The 19,243-nt window shown below is 48.3% G+C and overlaps 3 protein-coding genes; 2 read left to right on the forward strand and 1 right to left on the reverse strand.

The window, feature by feature from the left end:
• Positions 1–13,093: 13,093 nt before the first annotated feature.
• Positions 13,094–13,832, forward strand: FFUJ_00793 (related to subunit of the Arp2/3 complex ARC15; the record flags this gene model as incomplete). XM_023571108.1 has 3 exons in its annotated part: positions 13,094–13,348; positions 13,428–13,555; positions 13,610–13,832. 3 exons carry the CDS (start codon positions 13,094–13,096, stop codon positions 13,830–13,832), a joined length of 606 nt encoding a protein of 201 aa, XP_023424718.1.
• Positions 13,833–13,970: 138 nt separating this feature from the next.
• Positions 13,971–15,096, reverse strand: FFUJ_00792 (probable methyltransferase; the record flags this gene model as incomplete). XM_023571119.1 has 2 exons in its annotated part: positions 13,971–14,792; positions 14,842–15,096. The coding sequence occupies 2 exons, from the start codon at positions 15,094–15,096 to the stop codon at positions 13,971–13,973; spliced, it is 1,077 nt and encodes a 358-aa protein (XP_023424719.1).
• Positions 15,097–15,919: 823 nt separating this feature from the next.
• FFUJ_00791 (related to alpha-adaptin C) lies at positions 15,920–19,035 on the forward strand (the record flags this gene model as incomplete). XM_023571130.1 has 4 exons in its annotated part: positions 15,920–16,416; positions 16,472–16,806; positions 16,859–18,819; positions 18,871–19,035. The coding sequence occupies 4 exons, from the start codon at positions 15,920–15,922 to the stop codon at positions 19,033–19,035; spliced, it is 2,958 nt and encodes a 985-aa protein (XP_023424720.1).
• Positions 19,036–19,243: the final 208 nt, after the last annotated feature.

Below are 19,243 nucleotides of genomic sequence, written 5' to 3' on the forward strand. Positions count from 1 at the left end.
AAGTGAGACAAGTATATTGAGATGTCCACCGGTCGACCATTGCGGTTTAGCATGCGAGGAGCATCTGTCATTGCCACCTGAGGCTCAAGCGACATCATCATCCCTTGAGCCTTGAGGCTTGGACCCTTCTAGAGTACGGCACTCGCCGAAGAGCACGGGGAATCAAATCCCCAGCTCCCGTACAAGAGAGATTGGCCATGAGCAAAGCCAGAGCCAAACCAAAGCTCAGCCCCGTAAGAATCAGGACCGACAGAATGGATCGGTACTGCACTGTACATCAATAAGTCCCGGGTGGCTGGGACGGCAAGCAAGGGTATCTGGTTCCGAGAGACACATGACCGCATCCATGCTGTTGAGCTCCTGGTAGAGACGAACTATCTAGCCTGCGAGGTAGGCGAACGGTAGAAGAACAAGGGCTGAGACGAAGACAGGCTGAAATAAACGCCCAGTTGCAGGAACCATTTTGTTTAGACTTTTCTTCTTTGGTCAGACATGGATTGTACATACAATATAGCATGGGTAAGGAGATAGCATGGATATGGGTTTGTTTGAACAGCAGGAGAAGAAGACAAAAACAATGCCGAGATGACGATCTGTCAACTTTGGCCATGTCCACTTCTGGGGATACTGTAGCCTCGGTTCAACACGTCTCCATAGAAGCAGAAAAGAAGTTTTCTCTTTCTTCTTCTTGCACGAGCCCCCTTTCGCTACTGCAGTAGATTAGTACTAGGCAACTTTGCCAGCAACTCCCCGGATGGAGAGTATCGTGGTCTCAGCTCTTGGTGTTTGCGCTTAGTGCTGCGACGTTGCAGCCTGGTCTTGGATGTTACCAAGTTGCTGGGTTCGGCAGAGAGAAAGCAAAATTTTTCTTCGGTCTTTCAGCCTCGTTGTGAAACGGTTGTCTTTTGTTTTTGCTGCGTGTTGGGTTTGGAGAAGGTATATCGGGGCGGTGTTCCGTTGAGGATGATACGCGCTGTAACGCAAGGCAGGGCTGCTTTGTTATATTGTATGTGAATATAGGTGTCTGTCTTGCACCATGTTTGTCTGGCTGAGATATCGAAGTGGCTGTCTTAGTACCCAATGCGGCTGTAACGGAAGCACATGCCGAGTGATAGTTTTTGGGTAGACCATCGCGATCAGTAACTCAATCGTGTCTTTGGTTGGGACTAGTTTTTTTTATCGTATTGTATCCCATGGTACTCCATAGTTCATGTTTTTTTTTTTTCCTTCTTTTTTTTTCTTTGTTACTGTTTTTTTCTTTCTGCTGCCCTTAATCTTTGAGGCTGAATAATTACAGCCTTATCCTTTCCAAAGTCGCAGAAGAAACAACAAACCTAGACAAACGCTTTGATTGTATCCACTTGATTGATACCATCACTGAGCATGAGGTCAGGGTGCTATGAATATGGATACAGGTACTTGCTCTCTCTGTCTCTCTGTGTTAGGGACACACCTCATTGACCCCTGTCCCTGTCCCTGGTTCAACTCCTGCTCTTTCCTTGTCGTTATTCCATGTCCATGCAAGATTCCCGTCTCGCCTCTTTGATTAATCAATATGCACAGTATAGAGTAGGTGCTTCCATATTTCTTTCCTTCCTTTTTCCTTCTCGTATTTTTCCTTTCGTCTCACACCCTCCTCTCTCCCCCGTCATGGCCCTTGCACCTTCCTTTCGCTTCTGCTTCGTCTTTTTTGCACCTGCCTGAAGAAAACCCATTCTCCACCTCACCTTCCCAACGCTTCGGTCCCGGGAGCCAGGCTGCATTAGCCCGGTTTCACCATGACCAAAGCGGCAAAGGCTCATGTACAGTCGGTACGTACCGGTACATGACGCAGACTTGGGATGAGAAGGTTCTGTACCCCAGCCTAAAGGAGGAAGCTGTCAATGTCATCTTGCATTAGCCTATTTATCATTTTCAGGGGTTAATCAACTTGGACTCAGTTCATTTTTAGCATCTCTACAGAGTACCTTAGCTGGGTTGTTTAGTAGCTCACAGACTAAGAGAAGAAGAAACAACGTCTTTTCTTGTCTTTTCTTTGCTTCTGGTGCTGGTCTGGAATATTGCTCTTCTTGTCTCAGTTATTTTTTCTTTTCTTTTCCCTCTTTTTTTTTGTTTTTTGTTTTTTTGTTTTTTAACTGACGGAATCTGTCTTATCGTTTGTCTCTTTTCTCATTATGACGCCTCCTGCATCCACTTTATGCAAGGCACCGTAATTAACCTTTTTGTCTCATCTCGTCTTGTTGGGTTGGTTCGCAAGTGTTTTGTTTATCCATTAATGGCTGTTGGCTTTGTTCTCTCATTCTTCCGAGTCAAACAGTACATACAACATACAATGCCTTCTTGTTTCCTCTCTTGATATCTGGTCTGTTACTCTGTTTCAGTTCGTATTCAAACGCAAACTCTTCTATTCTTGTAGTCGGCCCAGCCAACCTCGCAAACAAACTGTCGATCCAATCCGATCCAATCCAATCAATCGAGACTCTTCTCTCATGAGTGGCTTCTTTTGTTGTCTTGTTGCGACTCGTATCTGTACCCCGGCCACCGGCGCCTCCCTTTTTCTATCTCCAATTAGTTACCGAGACAAGACATCGATTGATTGCTTGACAAGTACTGCATGTGTTGTGAGACGGGTTCTTGACTGCAAGGTACGAATACTGTACGTGGAACGAATCAGCCTCGGCTGGTGATCTTTTGCGTATGCTTGTGTCGGCGAGCGCGAGTCTTTAGCTGAACCTGTGAAATTCTTAGTGGATGTAGTGAGTGGCATGTTAAATCAGTCTCTGTTAGCCCATCTTTGAATCTGGACCTGTTTCCCATCGCGTGATGCCTGCTCTACCTTATCTTTCCAGATCTTGTCGTTATGTATGTATTCGTTTTCGTTTCTGAGGGCAACCAGCAAACATCACCTGAGACTTGGCCACAAACATTTGCTCTATTATCTAGGTACTAACTAATCTACTCTTACGGTTATGAAACGGGCGACATTCAAACGCCTCCAGGGCAAGGATCTCCATCACGAAAACCTTAGCCTCCGTCCAACAACTCTTTTCCCTCTGACTGACTCTTGACTCTGTCGCTTTGACGTTCCAAGCGCCGGAATCAGCCATCCGTAGCTCTCCCTCCCGTCATCGTCATCATCGTAGCTGAATCATTGCGCGTCAAGGCCCCCCCCCCTGAAAGTCAATTAACGAGCTACCATCCATTCATTGCCCGAGCGCCAAAACCAAGGTCGGACCTTGCTTGAACTGAGAAAAAGTATGTATTTTTGGGCGGAAAATGCTCAGAAGCTTTTAGGCAACATTTTACTGACTCGTCTCTGTCGTAAGTATCAATGCCCGCCCCTTGTTGTCATAATCTCGCACGAGGCGCGTTTATGCTAAATTGCCTACCTTACCTAAGTACCTAGGTACGGTCGGGTACTGTACTAGAGTATTGACCCAACAACGATGCTTCAACCTTGTAGCACTTACAGTGACATCCAATCCATTAATTACATTTTAATTAACGTCTTAATTACACATTTTACTCTCCTTCCCGATAGATTACATTGGCACAACTCTAGACTGCGCTGTCTCTTCGTATCCTAGGTTCTCTAGACTCTAGACCTAGAGTATTGGCTATTCATTCCCTACCTCCCTACCTTACCTAGTAGTAAAGGTGCTATCCCATTCTAAAACGTAGCCATCCATCACATTCCAGCCCGGCCCAACCCAACCTAAGGGATAGATGGATAAAGTTACTGGGTACTTTGTACGCGCGCGCCATCCCAACCAATCTCTTCTGTAATCAGCACGTAGTTACTCCGTATTGTTCCCCCGTATTGTTCCCTTGATTAACACTAAAAGAAAGTAAGGTAATTGTCTGATCACTGTGAAATGCGCACACGCATATACTATACCTTGGCATCGTACGTACGTACGGATACGTCCCCCATAGCCTCGGGATCTTCCAACTTCTCCCCGGTTCGTCATCCACTACCCGCTCGTCACACAAACTACGGCTTCGAGCATAGGGAGCAAACAGTCTCTCAACCAAATGATTTCCGTCTTCTCCTCGCCTCGACGTTCCCAAACAAGCTAAACGCAGCGAGTATACGATGAACTCACTCACCAACGGATATCTTGTCCTAGGTATCCTCAAAATAGATTTCTTGCGATACCATAAGTCACATGTTGCATCCGAGGCCAATGATAATTATTGAATAGTTCCATTATTTGTATTTCTCTCCTCGTAGTCTCCGTACGCTGTGTAGCTAAAAGTCTTCCGTCTTATAAAATAATACTATACAGTCTAGAGGCTTCGAGGGGGAAGCGCGTAGTAGGGGGTATCTTCTATCAATCCTGAGTCCAGCCCAAGTGCTCTCTCAACACGGCCAGAGCATCGCATCGCTTTCCTCTTCCCCCTCCTCAATCCTCTTCCAATAGTCTTGCCATGTCTTGTACACCAATACAGAAATAGTACACGGGAATACAGCAACATATCCCTCTGCTGTTGGTCCTCCCGCGAGGGAGCCCAAACCAAAACAGCGATCCGATCCAGTAGTAATAAAAGGTAACAATAGAAAAAAGAAAGAAAAAAGAAACGAGAGAAGCTGGCCAGATGGAAAACTGTGCGAGCGAGGTGGGAACCAAGAGTAAATGCGCGAAAACAAAAAAAGCAAAAAAGGTAAACAAAGTCCCCAAGTCTATATGCAAAATGAACATCTTTTCCCATCCGGTTCCCAGTTTTTGTGATCCTTATCCGAAACCCTTGCTTGAATTAAACTCCAAAATATGTCATCATGGCATTCGATCTTCTCGGCCCCGTGGTCAGGTCTTCCTTGTTGTTGGTTGTTGTTGTCTCTGCTCGGTTTCGGTCATCTGCTTCCTCTGAAGTATGCTCGCCAACCCTTGTCGTGCTGCGATGCGCTGTGGAGGCGATCTGAGACATTCCCATCCCAGCCAGATCTGCATTCCGACTCAGAACGCCCTGACGTGAGTGGGTGTTGTAGGTTCAGACTGGTAGTCGAGGGAGACTGTGGATACCGGAGGAGGCAACTCGAGACCTGAGCCGACAAGGACGTGCTAAGAAGATGAAACCCAAAGACAAGAAAATAAAACAAATCCCCGGTTTTTTTGGTTCCCGTCTATGTTCAAACGCCGCGTTGCTGAGCCCAATGTGATAAAACAAACTTCGCGTCGCCACGAATCAGAAAGTGTGGAAGAAAAAAAAGAAAAAAATCGGCACTCATTCAAATCAATGAGTGCATTCGTTCCCAAGAAAAAAGCCCTTCCCTTGAAATTTCCGCTTGCTGCTGGGAAGCAAGGGATGGCTCCGAGCCGTTGTGTATATAGTTTTCGACAGGAATGTGTATTAAAAAGTGTATTCGGAACGCATTAAGAGCCGGGAGTTATTCGGCCCCATGGCTGCTGAAAGTGATTAAAATGATGTCGTAATTAGAAAGGTCGCTTAGAGTCGAAGAGAAGACAGGCGGAAGAGTGAGAAGTGCGCGTCTGTAACAGGACAGTCGCAGTGTCGTGTCATCGCCGGACAGGCCTAACCGCCAGCGTGGCCCGGCTTTGGCGTGGTCGTCAGTCGCATTAGGTTGGGATACATGTAGAGTTTATCCAACAATCCAAGCGAGATGGCCTCTTATGAAGGTCTGGGGCGGGGCGGGGGCTTGGGGCAGCCGGTTGTGTCGTAGGCTCCTCGGCCCATGTTAGAGGGTGTTGATGATCCGTCAATCATGTTGTCTGTTGTTGTGAGAACGTGTGAATGAATGAGTTATTGTTCTTGTTGCTGTTGAGATTGCTGCTATGTTGCCGGTCAGTCATGCTGTGGTGGTGAATCAGGTGTGCAATGTATATGAAAGGCGAGAGGATCACGCAAGTATATATAGGGACAAGGAAATGAAGGAGGAGGCACACTGTTATCGGTATCTCAAAGGAAGACCAAGACAGGCACCAGCGCGAGGACTTTGAAGTGATTTTGGTAAGCGATTTTGACTTACAAGGAATACTCGTCTTGGTGCGACAGAGCGTACAAACGGTATTGAGCGAATGTGAGCGCGGATTGGCCAAAGGATTGAAGCGACAGAGAAACAGAAAGCCGAATGGTATTCAAGATGCGAGCGTCACCAATATAATTGGAGCGTGTTTCGGACAGGTAAAGGAGTGGTGGTAGATGATGGTTGAAGTTTGGCGAGACGTCGACACCAGAACGTTGGAATAGGCAACACGAGCGAGAGATGATGTCGCAGACGTATTGGTATTGTATTGTAGATGAACGAAGGGCGGACAGGTGCGTCTCTTGAGGAGTGAGTGAGTAGAAAGGGGGCTCGTTATGGGTGGATGTGAGAGAAAGTTATGCTTTTTGCGCAACAGCCCAAATAAGTAACAAGATCCAATAAGGGGAAACCTTTTTTTTTATTTGGGGTGACTCGAGCTTTGCTTTCCGTCAAGGGGATGGGATGTATGGGGATGGGATGGACGGATCGTTGCCGTAATACGGTAGCGTAGCGTAGCTTTCTTTCTCAGCTCGTAGTTGAGTTCAGGCACAAGGCACGCTGCAGTGGCGCCGGTCGGATGGTCGAATGAGTGTGGGTCAGACGAACGGGGCCGATTATTACGAAGGGGGTGTAGGTATTTCCCTTTCTTTGCTGGTCCTGGCCTGGGCTAGTTCGAGACTTTAGACTTGCTTCCAAGAGGTGATGTGACCTGATGAATGAGGCAAGGCGAGATGAGGTTGCTGATGAGTGAATGAGTGAGTGAGTAAGTGTCCCAGTCGTCAAGTTAGGCTAGTTTTATAACTAGTCGTCAAAGTCGTCGATATCGTTCGCTTAATTGTGAGTTATAAGCGTGTATGTGTATGTGTAAGTGATTCACTCTCAGAGATGTAGATGATCGAGCAGGAGGAAGACACAAGTCTTGAGCTGACGAGGCGGGCGGCTGAGAGGACTTAAAAGGGAGTTTGTTCCAAAGGGAGACGTGAAGTGAAGTTCTGAATGGAGAATGGAAGTGCGAAGCAAGACGCTTTTGTACAGAGCACACCGGTCGGAGGAAGAAGTAATAGGGAAAATTCTCAATACTCATCCATGACAAGGTGAGGCTTGCAGCGTAAAGACAGACCAGGCAAGGGGTGTCCTCAATGTGCCGTTCAGTCAGTCAAATCCATCATTATTACTTTTAGTTACCTGAGAATGAACCTCATCAAAAATTGCTGTGAAATTTCCCTAGTAGCCCACGCTCCAGGGGGCCAGGGGGGCGTACCAGAAGGGGGTGACAAAAAGCCGTGAGCCACGTCCCCCATCGTTCCAAAGCAAAAAAAGGAGGGAACAGAGCGGTACCTGGCTGGACCATGTTTCATGGCTTCTCTTTCATGGCCTGTGCATGTCTCCATGAGGGATCCAGAGAGCTCGGGCTTCCAAAACTCAGGGCGCGCTTCTCTCAACCTTCTCTCGCTTGCCATCAGCATGGGTTCTACCAGTAGTCCTTCCGGCATCCAGGGCCTTGACTCCCCAAGGAGCGCTGATCCGAACAGCACCCACCCATGTATTGGGCATGCATACTACGGTACCCTCTGTACCTTGCAGTGTACATTCACTCTGACAGCGACATTGACTCTCAATTCTCGCCTCTCTGGGACACCCAGGCCACCGGGTCGCAGGGGTCGGGAGCCGCTGGGATCTGCCTTTTGCTGCAAGGCGTGCAATGTCTCCGGGTGGTTGGAAAGGCGTCGCAACTTACCTAGCCATGACCTCTCAGACCGTTTTCTCACACCCCCCAACTGCAATGCGCTCACCACACCCCCCAGATCCTCTTGCTCATCCCTTGGCAGGCACCCACATTCATCTTGCAGTAAACAGTGCTCTCCTTCTGTAACTGGACACGTTAGAGCGTTAGCTTGTTGGTCTTGACGTTGACAGCCCGTTAGAGTCCGCTTCTGTCACCCATGTTTGTCGCTTTGTAGCTCCCGGTAAACCTTCTTCATCCAACGTCTTTTACGAGGTAAGGTAGATAGCCACGCGCACGCTGAAATGGACGGGTAAGCCCTTCATGGAATCGATGGTTTCCGGGTGCCCCGTAGTGGTTCCGAAACTGGCCCCAATGCCCTTGGCTGTGAGGATAATCCACGACGGTGGTAATTGGGAGGAGATGCGACTGGCGTCAAGCTCAGCGTCAAAATGGTACTCCGGGCCGTGTTTCTGCACTGTGTAATACAGTCTTGCTAAATCATGGGGTACCTCTTTAGTCAGGAACGAAGTTGTCGAATCGGTCTCCTCTTCCATGACATGGCCAGGGTCCTCCATTCTCTCGGTTCCCCCAGTACTCTTTCGTCGTAGCTCCAGACCCCGGCTTGATTGTTCCAGCTATTGCCATCCTGCCTGTTTGATATCCAGTTGCAACTTGATGTTTGACTTGTTTCTTGTCCCTGCTTTGCTTCTGAGACAGTTAGACTCTTCGTCGTAGGGGCTATGGGGGGGATTTGTTGTAGACATGACACCAGTTGCATCGGACATCCTATTTCTTGACCTGTGTAATCTTTTGTAGACTTCTGATGCTGATAGAAGCTCCTCCGATAGAAGTTGATGGCCCTTAGAACAAGAAGGTCTTCATATCTCACACGTTCGGTGTCTCATCTTGTTGTGGCATAATAACGCAATATCAGAACGCAGCAAGATAATGCGTCAATAAGACCAATGACATCTTTAGGAGCACCTGATTCCTTGACTTAGAAGTCATTCCATGAAGGAGTACATAAATCGATCTCAGTATCCGATACTTGTTGATAAATATCTTGTCAGATTGTGCTAGGGGCAGCTCAGGCTCTCTGATCACTTCACGCTTTGTCGAAGAATCTCAAGTTGTTGGCGTGGATTCCAGAGCTATAAATAGCCCACGCATGTTACGAGTGAATTCATCACTGCATGTGAAACGACACTGAAGCCTTCCCGCCCTTCTTGTTTGTTTCCGTGTATTGGCAATGATTCTTGTGACAGCTGTCACTTGGCAAAATGAAGTGGTCCTTGCCTATATGACAAGGAGACCTGATCTCGAACTATGCGCGATCCAGAATTAGCGACTGACGATTGATTGATGGGCTCAGCCGTAGCCATGTGGTTCCAAAATGGTGGGTTACCATACCGGCCGGCTACCGAGCTTGGGTTTAGTTGCCAAAGGACAAATCGTCATCAAGGCTATGCTTCTAGCTTCAAGCTCTCGCAGGTTTCTTGCTCACGTGCAGACAGTGCATAGAAGTTCAGAAACAAACGAAGACAAGAACGGATATCACTGGAGTAGCCTCATTGAACCAGAACAGTTTATTGTCCTCTAAGATGGAAGTTCCTCAGCCCAAGGACACTGCCGCTTCTCAAGCTCAAAATTATGCCGCCCCGCTATGATATCGGATACCAATCCCAAGGACGCGGAACCGCTGGGGCATCTCGGCTGACCAGTATCTTGGTTGAGCCTTGGGCCATCTGCGGCAATGGTGTACACATAAGGTATGGATTAGAGTCTCTCTGGTGAGTAACGAGGACAGTATCTCTTGCTTGCCTCTGGGAATCCCAGTCTTGTGTTCGTTTGCGAAATTATCAAGAAAAAATTGAGCACAAAGGTAATAAAATTGTTTCACATTCAGCTGGTGCTAAATGAGACGTCGTAAAATGCTTGAATCCGTCTTTAAGGAACCCATGTGTCACGAGAAGCCCTATCCATGCGGGCTGTACTTAATGCAACGGAAGTATTGCCGGACTCGCCTAACACTGGGCCAACGTCTCTAAGATTGGCAGGTCGATGTTATATCACCACAATTCGCCGAGAAGCTGTGTAAAGTATCGTCAGACTCTTTATCAACAACTAACAATGAAGACCGCAACCTTTACAGCCGTAAGTAAGTAACCACGAGCATTGCAAAGCGTGTCGTGTATTTCCTTGCAGCTCAGTGTCGGGGAATTTGCTTTGGACACCTGCGATGAACTTCTGGAATGTCACACCTATAATTCTTGCGGCGATTTGTTTGAAGTCAAAGTGGGCCGATGAGGCTTCGTAGAAAGCTTCCAGAAGCCTGTCAACCAACGGAACTCCACAACACAAAGCTCTAAGCACGATTCTTTCCCACGGTGTCAGCGGCGACATGCGGTAATAGAACACTGTGCGGGCGACTTAAGGCGTGTGTGTCATCTCTTGTAATATCTCCCATCAGTAGACTCCTTCTCGACCCAGCTCCACCTGACCGGGCAATTTTGTAAGCCCCCTCCAGTGGAGAGGTTGGTGGATTGGGATGAACTGCCAGCTCCCGTGCTGCAAGTTCAGGGGTATCGCTGCACACATCCGAGTTAGCGTGGCCAGCTACACGTTGTGGCGGTTTGCACATTGCGGTAGCGCCGCATAGAAACCCCAGAACTTCGGTGTTCCTGCATTAGCCAAATTCCAAACGCCATTAGCATTTGAAACAGGGGTCGTTTACTCTTGTCCCAGCCTTCATCAACCACTAAAAAGCATCCCTATAGCGCATTACCATGGATGATGACCTTTCCCAGCAACAGATCGTCCTAGTCGATCGGTTTAGGGAGGTACTCTCAAGCCATCCAAGGTACCAATACTGGATGAATTTGTGGTGCACTTGCATATCATGTGACAATTCCAGCCTGCAACTGTCGGCTGAGAGGACGGGACTGACAAGCCCTCCACTCACCATGTGGCAGCTAGCTTAGCTTCCGGCCATTTCAATGCCTCCCTCTTAGATAACTTTGGAAACGATCACATATGTATCATGCGACGTAGGTAACCCGCCTGGTTTGAGATGAGCCCTGTTTCCGGTCCTTTTTTGGATCCGCTCCAGATTCGTTAAAGCAAACCTGGTTCAGGAGCTTGTTTGCCATACCACTTTATACAATTGATGATGAGGCGAGACCACCACACATGTGCGAACATGACTGTCGTGGCTCACGATGAAGCCGTAATCGTATGCCCAGACCAACCCGATACCACAAGTAATGGTGCTATCGATTCACCCCATCGCACTATCACAACTGACCTTGTCGAGCACGGCAGCTGCTTGTAGATCGGGCTGCCATGTCCAAGCCAGTGACATTTGGTTCGAGACTATTGCAGCTAGTCAAGGTGGAAATGTCACCAGTGCCTATCTCAGCTTGTTGCTGGGTGTTGCTGATACTTAGTACGTACCCGCCGGCGAAGAAGATGAGATTAGGACCCTTCATGGCATATGCAGTGGGGCAGTATCAAAGTCCACCTATCGGATTCAAGGGATTTTCGCTTTGAAGGCTACGCTAAACGAGATGATCGCTTCTTGCCTTCCAGAAGCCTCAACGAACAGTGTTGCAGACCAGAATTGGACTCTTGCTTGGGAAGACACCCCGACAAAAGCCTGCGTTGAACGTCATATTTGGCAGAAATTTTCAGTGTAAAGCTGTGGGTGTTTACTTCCTTGATCAACTTCGCACCAATACTGAGTACCCTACCCAAATATGCACCAACACTCTGCCGATGCGTCCCGCCTTGGTGGCTGTCCCCTTTCAACCTCTCTGTTGTCAGTTCAGACCTCTCTGCTTGGTTGAATTGTGTTCGTTGAGACGATAGTATTCGTGTCACCGGGGAACCGCTTCCGCAATTGTAGTGCGTCCGTGCCGGATCCGCCAGGTAATTTCAAAAAAAAAAAAAAAATTGTCCCAAACGTCCATGGTTCCTGGGCTGTTTGTGTGGAGACATAATAAGAGGCCTCTCTTGACTAGACAAGGTAGGCAAGCTTCTGGAAGGCTGATCTATGAAGCCAACGAGGAGCTTTTGTTGTGGTGTGTGTGTCGTTCGTGCCGGGTATGCTCCCCGAACGATAGACCAAGCAAGCCACGAGTCAAGCTTCTGATGAGATGGATGCACAGATCTATTGCCTTCCGCCCGCCGCGCTCCCCAATGTTGATCCTTATCAAGATAGTAACTATCGTGCCCAACCGCACCAACTCTTGCGTACAGGTCTGAAAGGGTCCCTCATCGGTTTCCTCATTTCAGCCATGAGTCGTAACAGTCTGGTCATTGACTGCAAAGAGCCAGAGCCTCAATAAACTGACTCGAACAGGCTGACCCCTGATACTCTATCATGGCGACTTCTCAGTCTGGAGAAGCATGTTGCGTGCCGCGACGCATCCGGTTATTTCAGCCGCTCAACCAAGTGATGGAATACCGGGTAAGTATCCGTGGTAGCTTAGGGAACGTAGAGCCAACTATTATAGATAGTAGCCTTTTCTCTTTCATCTGAAAGAGCAGAATAGACAAGGTAGTGTATTAGTAGCTCGATGTTTACAGCACATTGGAATTTGCCTGTAGGGTGGTGGGCAGGTGTACTTGGTTTTCATGTAGTGATAGAAAGGAAGGTGCTCGCGGGGCAGCGACCAAACTCACTGTTTAGGGTAGCTTGAAATTCACCTCGTTATTTTTTACCATTCTTTTCACTACGTTGGATTTGATAATCGTTTGCTCCCCGTGCCATCAACTCGATTGGCTCGAAACTTCGAGTCTTCCATACAGAACTTAGCTATTTAGTCACGGCGTATAAGTCCTGTTTATTCTAGTGTATTGCATGGTTCAAAAGAATGCGTTAATCTGGACATGCCAAGACAGTTGCGCGTGTAACAAGACTACCTGATGGACAACTCAGTAAGCCTTTTCCAAAGACGCAATTATCTCAAAATTACCTGTTACTACATAGCGAAGATACAAAGAGTGTTGCATGACAGTGTGGAACCGAAGACGTTAGTGTTGATAGAGAATTTCACAAATAGTACAATACATACCTTGAGCCGTTTGGGAGTCAGTGAAAGTCCACTATATTCCTACCTTGGATGTTGGCCGCTATAGCAGGGCCGCACCACTGAAGCTTAGGTCCTCCTATATATCACTCATTGACGAGCTCCAATTCAGGCAAGCTACTATTCCACAAGCCACAACTCCAGCCTCACCTCCACCCCGCCATCGCTGACGCAGCTTGAACGTCCACCCAAGCCGACACCGATATAGCTTCCAGTTAATACAGGAATACTCCCCATACCTCGAGTCGCACGCAAATCACCCGATAACAATTGATAATACCGAATACCAAGATGTCAATTATCCAGCAGCATACGAGCGCGACGCTCGGTGACGCATGGCGCACCATCAACATCGACGCCCTGAACGAAGACTCCAGCGTCAACTTCGACACCTCGACTCTGCATCCCCCACAGCCCGAGATCGACGAGGCGGAAGTGCGCCAGCTTTCTGGGCAGATTAGGCAGCTTCTGAGAGGCGGTGATGCGGAGGGAGCTTTGAGGGGCAGCTTGGAGACGCCAGTATATAACGGAACGGACGCAGCCAAGGTATGTCAACAGAGAGTGAAGATTAGGCAGCGTACATTGGCCCTGCACCTGTGGAATCTAACACGACGTTCCTTCTTAGGACGCTCACCTGCACACTATCATTGAGGTTCTCCAGTCGATTAAGGCAAGCGACATGTCTCCCTTACTGAAGAGCATCTATGGATCTGAGGGCGGTTCTGAATGCCTGGATGTCCTGATGAAGTATATGTACGTTTGATGATGGAACGGGTGGATAAATGTGCAAACCTAACGATGTGATAGCTACAAAGGAATGGCTACGGTTCACCCTGGAACAGCTTCTCGATCACCAAACAAGGTTACACCTCAATCGACGGGAGGTTTCAGCCAAATCGCCGGGCGACCTGGCTCGAATGAGCCCGCCACTGCAGCTATGAGTGTGCTCCTGAGCTGGCACGAGAAGGTCGTTGAAGTCGCTGGTCTGGGATGTATCGGCCGAACAATGACCGACTGGCGGAAGGTTTAGGTGCCAGAGACATGTTCGCAATGATCAGCGGTCAACACATAGAATCATGAATCCAATTCATAAGCCGCAGAGTAAACCCCTGTCCGCGGAACATAGCTCTGGTGTTACATTATTTACATTATACAAATCATCTGCCCTCTATTTTTGCTCCAAGACATCTTTCAAGTTTATGTCACCACTTCCTCTGGCCAGAGGTTGTGGCTGGTTTTCACCTTCGCGCCATCCGATCATGTATATGATTCTGAAAGTTGCGGGAATGGATCCATCTGGGTTACCGTGAAGTTCCTTATAGATGGCATCGCCAGCGAGGAGAACATCGCGGGAAATGGCACCCATCTCCCTTCCGAGGACAGCGTTACCCTCGCCCATGGCCTGAAGATCCTGCATCAAAGCAAATGTGTCAGGGTAATCAACGATAATATCATCGATATCAACAGTCAACATCTTGAAGCCAGCTTTCTGAAGCAGACCACCTATATCTTTGACATCAGCCAAAGGAGAGACACGAGGAGACATGCCACCTCGTCTTTCTGTCTCTGCCAGCTGCAGTGACGTTCTCAACTCGAATAGTGTGTCTCCGCCAAGCATAGCGCCGATGAAAGGAGAGTCAGGCTTGAGGACATTGTTGATCTGAGTGAGGATACCGGGTAGATCGTTGATCCAATGGAGACTCAATGAGCTCATCACTAGGTCAAATGAAGCAGGTTCGAAAGGGATCGTTTCTTCATCGTCCACAACCGTTCGAGTGATGTTAAGCTTATTGTTGAACTCATGATCAGCATCACGGTGAAGCAGTGAATGAGATGAATCAGCAGCAACCAATTCGTCAATACGAGTCGCCAGTGGCGGCGACTCAGGTGTGTTAGGGTCAGGATCAGGATTCTCCTGGGCCAAAGCTCGTGCGATGTTGCATGAATTTGCGCCGAGATCCAACACTCGAGGAAATCTGCGTTTGATGTCCTATTGGTATGTGAGAAGCGAGTGTTGCTTCAAGAACATGGGTACTTACTAGAAGTCTTTCTGATACTCGTATTGCAACCTCATCCTTGAGGTAATCAGCTTCCCGGCTTTGTTCAGAGTTGGTACCAGCTCGTTCCTTTTGTAGCCATTTTGTGTGACGATTGAAAACTTGGAAACGAGGGGCTCCAGCAGCTTGAACAGCATAAAACCGTTGATTTGAGATGTGACGATAGAGACTGGCTGGCTGTGACAAAGTCTGTCGACTACAGCGCATTGCCAATCGTGAAACCGTGCAGGATGACATTGCGAACTATAATCAACCAAGCTATATTTGAACTTGAAAAGGAATGTGAAGTTTGTTTATGTAGAATAACGATAACCCTCGAGCATTGAAGCAATTGAAGTCATGATGAATTTGATAGCTCCATGGAAGCATTCTACTGGCTGCAGTGTTAAAGTGAACGAAGCACGGACCAATTGTAACCATGAGCGGTTAAACCCTTTCTGGCCGTTATTGCACCCGTAGGAGGCAGGACACAGGAGGCTTCTCAGAGGCTAGAAGTTACTGGCCTGGGTACCATGGGATGACAGATGAACACGCTTCTCACCTCCTCTTCTACCAACTTTGCTGTTAATAAACATATCTTCCTTTCCTTCTTGAGCCCTTCTGTGTCGTTTGTTGCAGGACTCGCTGGTACTCTCTCATCACCGACACGCTTACAATACAATCCCCTCTCGCCTGTCGTAGCCCTTGTCAATCCCCGACTCATCCGTTCCCTAGCCCACGGGCCTCTTCCGCAACTCCTAACTAAATCATTAGGCCGCACCAACAGAGCACCGCCCACCACCGCATCTCCATCCGCATCTTCAGTCTAGCTCGCCCCTCCAGCGAGCAATCTCCCATCACATCGACAAACAATCGATGTCTGGCGCGTGAGCCGTCTGGACAATTCGAGTCGACTATGCGATTCTTGCGATAAGGCGCGACCATACTCTGTCTTGGAGATATTTTGACATCACCGTCCACCGTACGAATCCATCTAAGCCGACTCCCCCCGTTTCGTTCCAAAAATCAGGGGTCTTCAGCGACTTGACCGCACGAATACCTTTGCATACCACCGCCCAAAATGTCGAGCTCAGGCACAGGCTTTCTCGGCCGCTCAAGTAGCAGCAATGCCAATATGCGTGGATTGGTCCAGTTCATTGCTGATCTCAGAAATGCGAGAGCGCGTGAACTCGAGGAGAAGCGAATCAATAAGGAGCTGGCCAATATTCGACAGAAGTTCAAGGACGGCAGTCTCAGCGGTTACCACAAGAAGAAATATGTCTGCAAGCTGCTATATATTTACATCCTGGGTTGGAATGTCGATTTTGGACACCTCGAGGCTGTGAATCTAATCTCAGCAAACAAATACTCAGAGAAGCAGATAGGCTATCTGGCTATGACACTCTTTCTCCACGAGAAGCACGAGCTTCTGCACCTTGTTGTCAACAGCATCCGCAAGGACCTACTCGATCATAATGAGCTTTTCAATTGTCTTGCTCTCCATGCGATTGCCAACGTTGGAAGTCGAGAGATGGGCGAAGCCTTGAATGGAGAGGTTCATAGACTCCTGATTTCTCCGTATGCGCTTATACCCCTTTAGTGCGAAGGAACCACGCTGACCGCTGTTACGTAGTACTTCAAAATCGTTCGTCAAGAAGAAGGCTGCTCTGACGCTTCTCCGACTATACCGCAAGCACCCAGATATCATATCGCCGCAATGGGCGGAGCGCATTATCCACCTTATGGATGACTCTGACCTCGGCGTTGCACTCTCGGTCACATCGCTGGTCATGACACTAGCCCAAGATAATCTAGAGCAATACAAGGGAGCGTATGCCAAAGCAGCAGCTCGTCTGAAGCGAATTCTTATCGACGGCGAGTATACGACCGATTACCTTTACTACAAAGTCCCCTGCCCCTGGCTGCAGATCAAATTACTTCGTCTTCTGCAATACTTTCCACCTGCAGGTAAGTGTGGTAGCGCGTTTAAGCAGGAAGTAGTTACTGACACAATGTTCAGAGGACACTCATATTCGGGAAATGATTCGCGAGTCCTTGCAAAAGATCCTGAACCTAGCCATGGAGACCAACAAGAACGTTCAACAGAACAACGCTCAAAACGCCGTGCTCTTTGAAGCCATCAACCTTATTATCCATCTAGACACTGAACATGGCCTGATGAAGCAAATTTCAACGAGACTGGGCAAATTTATCCAGAGCCGGGAGACCAACGTCAGATATCTGGGCTTGGAAGCCATGACACATCTGGCTGCACGCGCTGAAACTCTGGACCCCATCAAGCAACACCAGGAAATCATTCTTGGCTCGCTCAAAGATCGAGATATCAGTGTTCGTCGCAAGGGTCTAGACTTACTCTACAGCATGTGTGACGCCACAAATGCACAAGTCATCGTTGGTGAGCTACTGCACTACCTACAGAATGCCGACTTTGCTATCCGAGAAGAAATGGTCCTTAAGATTGCCATTCTTACGGAAAAGTACGCCACTGATGTGCAGTGGTACGTTGATATCTCCCTCAGACTTATCGCCATGGCTGGAGATCATGTCAGCGATGAGGTGTGGCAGCGAGTTATTCAAATTGTGACGAACAACGAGGAGCTACAGGTTTATGCAGCTCAGAATGCGCTACAATATGTCAAGGGCGACCACTGCCATGAGACTCTGGTCAAGATTGGCGCCTATATATTGGGAGAGTTTGGTCATTTAGTTGCTGACCAGCCTCGTTGCAGTCCTATTGAGCAGTTTATGGCTCTTCAGGGCAAGCTGACAGCATGCTCCTCGAGTACTCGTGCCATGATTCTCTCATGTTTTGTCAAATATGTCAACTTGTTCCCGGAAATCAAGCCTCAGCTTATTCATGTGTTTGAGTTTCACAGCCACAATCTGGACTCCGAGCTTCAGCAGAGAGCGTGTGAATACTTGACCCTTGTGAATATGCCAACGGATGACCTCCTCCGAACAGTTTGCGACGAGATGCCTCCTTTCCCTGAACGACAGTCTGCACTTCTCTCAAGACTACACCAGAAACACGCTAATACGAGCGATCGACGGACCTGGGTAGTGGGAGGAAAGGACGCCAATGCAGACGCTCGGGAACTTAGCATGGGTACTGGAGCACTCAAGAGGACTTTCAGCTCGAATGTGCCACTGAACGGGAAACCGAATGGCCAGGCTGCAACTGGTACAAACGGTCATGGCAATGGAGTTGCCGATTTGGCTGGGCTCGATCTCAACGCACCTACACCATCTGAGCCAAAGATGCTCAAGGCCCCTAACTTGGCTAGTGCAGCTCATTTGTCACCCGGATGGGAGCAAGGATTCAACAGACTTCTTGTTAGATCGGACGGCGTTCTATACGAAGATGGCCAGTTACAGATCGGTGTTCGATCAGAATATCGTGGCCAGATGGCTTGCTTGATCACATATTTTAAGAACAAGACACCTGCAAACATCAGTTCCTTTACAACGACATTGGATCTGGACGAGAACGAAAAAGAGAATCTCACATGGGACGTCAAAAACCTCCCTGATAGTACCATTGTGCAAGGTGGACAGTCCCAGCAAGTTGTTATGTTCGAGGCAAAGAAGATTTTTGAGAAGAGTCCGACCGTACGCATCAGCTACCTGGCTGGTGCACTACAGGCACTTACTCTGAAGCTCCCCGTGTCTATACACAAATTCATGGACCCGGCAGAGTTGACTGCTGAGGACTTTTTCAAGAGATGGAAGCAGATTGGTGGTGCCCCACGGGAGGCGCAAGCCATTTTCGGAGTCAGTGGTAAGGGCGACAGAGAAATCACAGAGAGCTTCGTTACAAAGACAGTGGAGGGCTTCAGATGGCGTGTGCTGGACATGGTTGACCCCAACCCCAAGAACGTTGTTGGTGCAAGCGTGCTTCACACATCTCAAGGAGGCAAGTTTGGTTGCCTTATGAGACTGGAACCAAACTATGGACAACAGGTAGGCGAAGCCATTCCGCTTCAGATGTTGCATATTCTAACTATTCGACAGATGATTCGATTAACTATCCGTGCCACAGATGATTCCGTGCCAGCGGTTTTGTTGAAGTATATGCAAGAACGCCTTGCTGCAGGAATCTCAACGGGACCGGATCGATTCGAGCCACCTTCACGGGAACAGATTTCGGACTCTTTCCGTAATGTGATGGTGACTTGATGGGAGAACATGATGTTTATCTTCTATATATTCGCCGGACAGGAGTTGTTATAATACCACAGAAGCATATGGGCGTTGGGGAACTAGCATGAAATCGGAGGAAGCGCTCAATTGAAGCCAATCGTTTGTTGGCTGAAAAGTTGCCTGCGTCTATCCTCCTTGTATAGTCCCTCTTTACCGCACAAGGCGATGAAGCTGTGCGGAGTGA

Source organism: Fusarium fujikuroi, chromosome FFUJ_chr01 (genome assembly GCF_900079805.1).
Source record: "Fusarium fujikuroi IMI 58289 draft genome, chromosome FFUJ_chr01".
NCBI classification, from domain to species: domain Eukaryota; kingdom Fungi; phylum Ascomycota; class Sordariomycetes; order Hypocreales; family Nectriaceae; genus Fusarium; species Fusarium fujikuroi.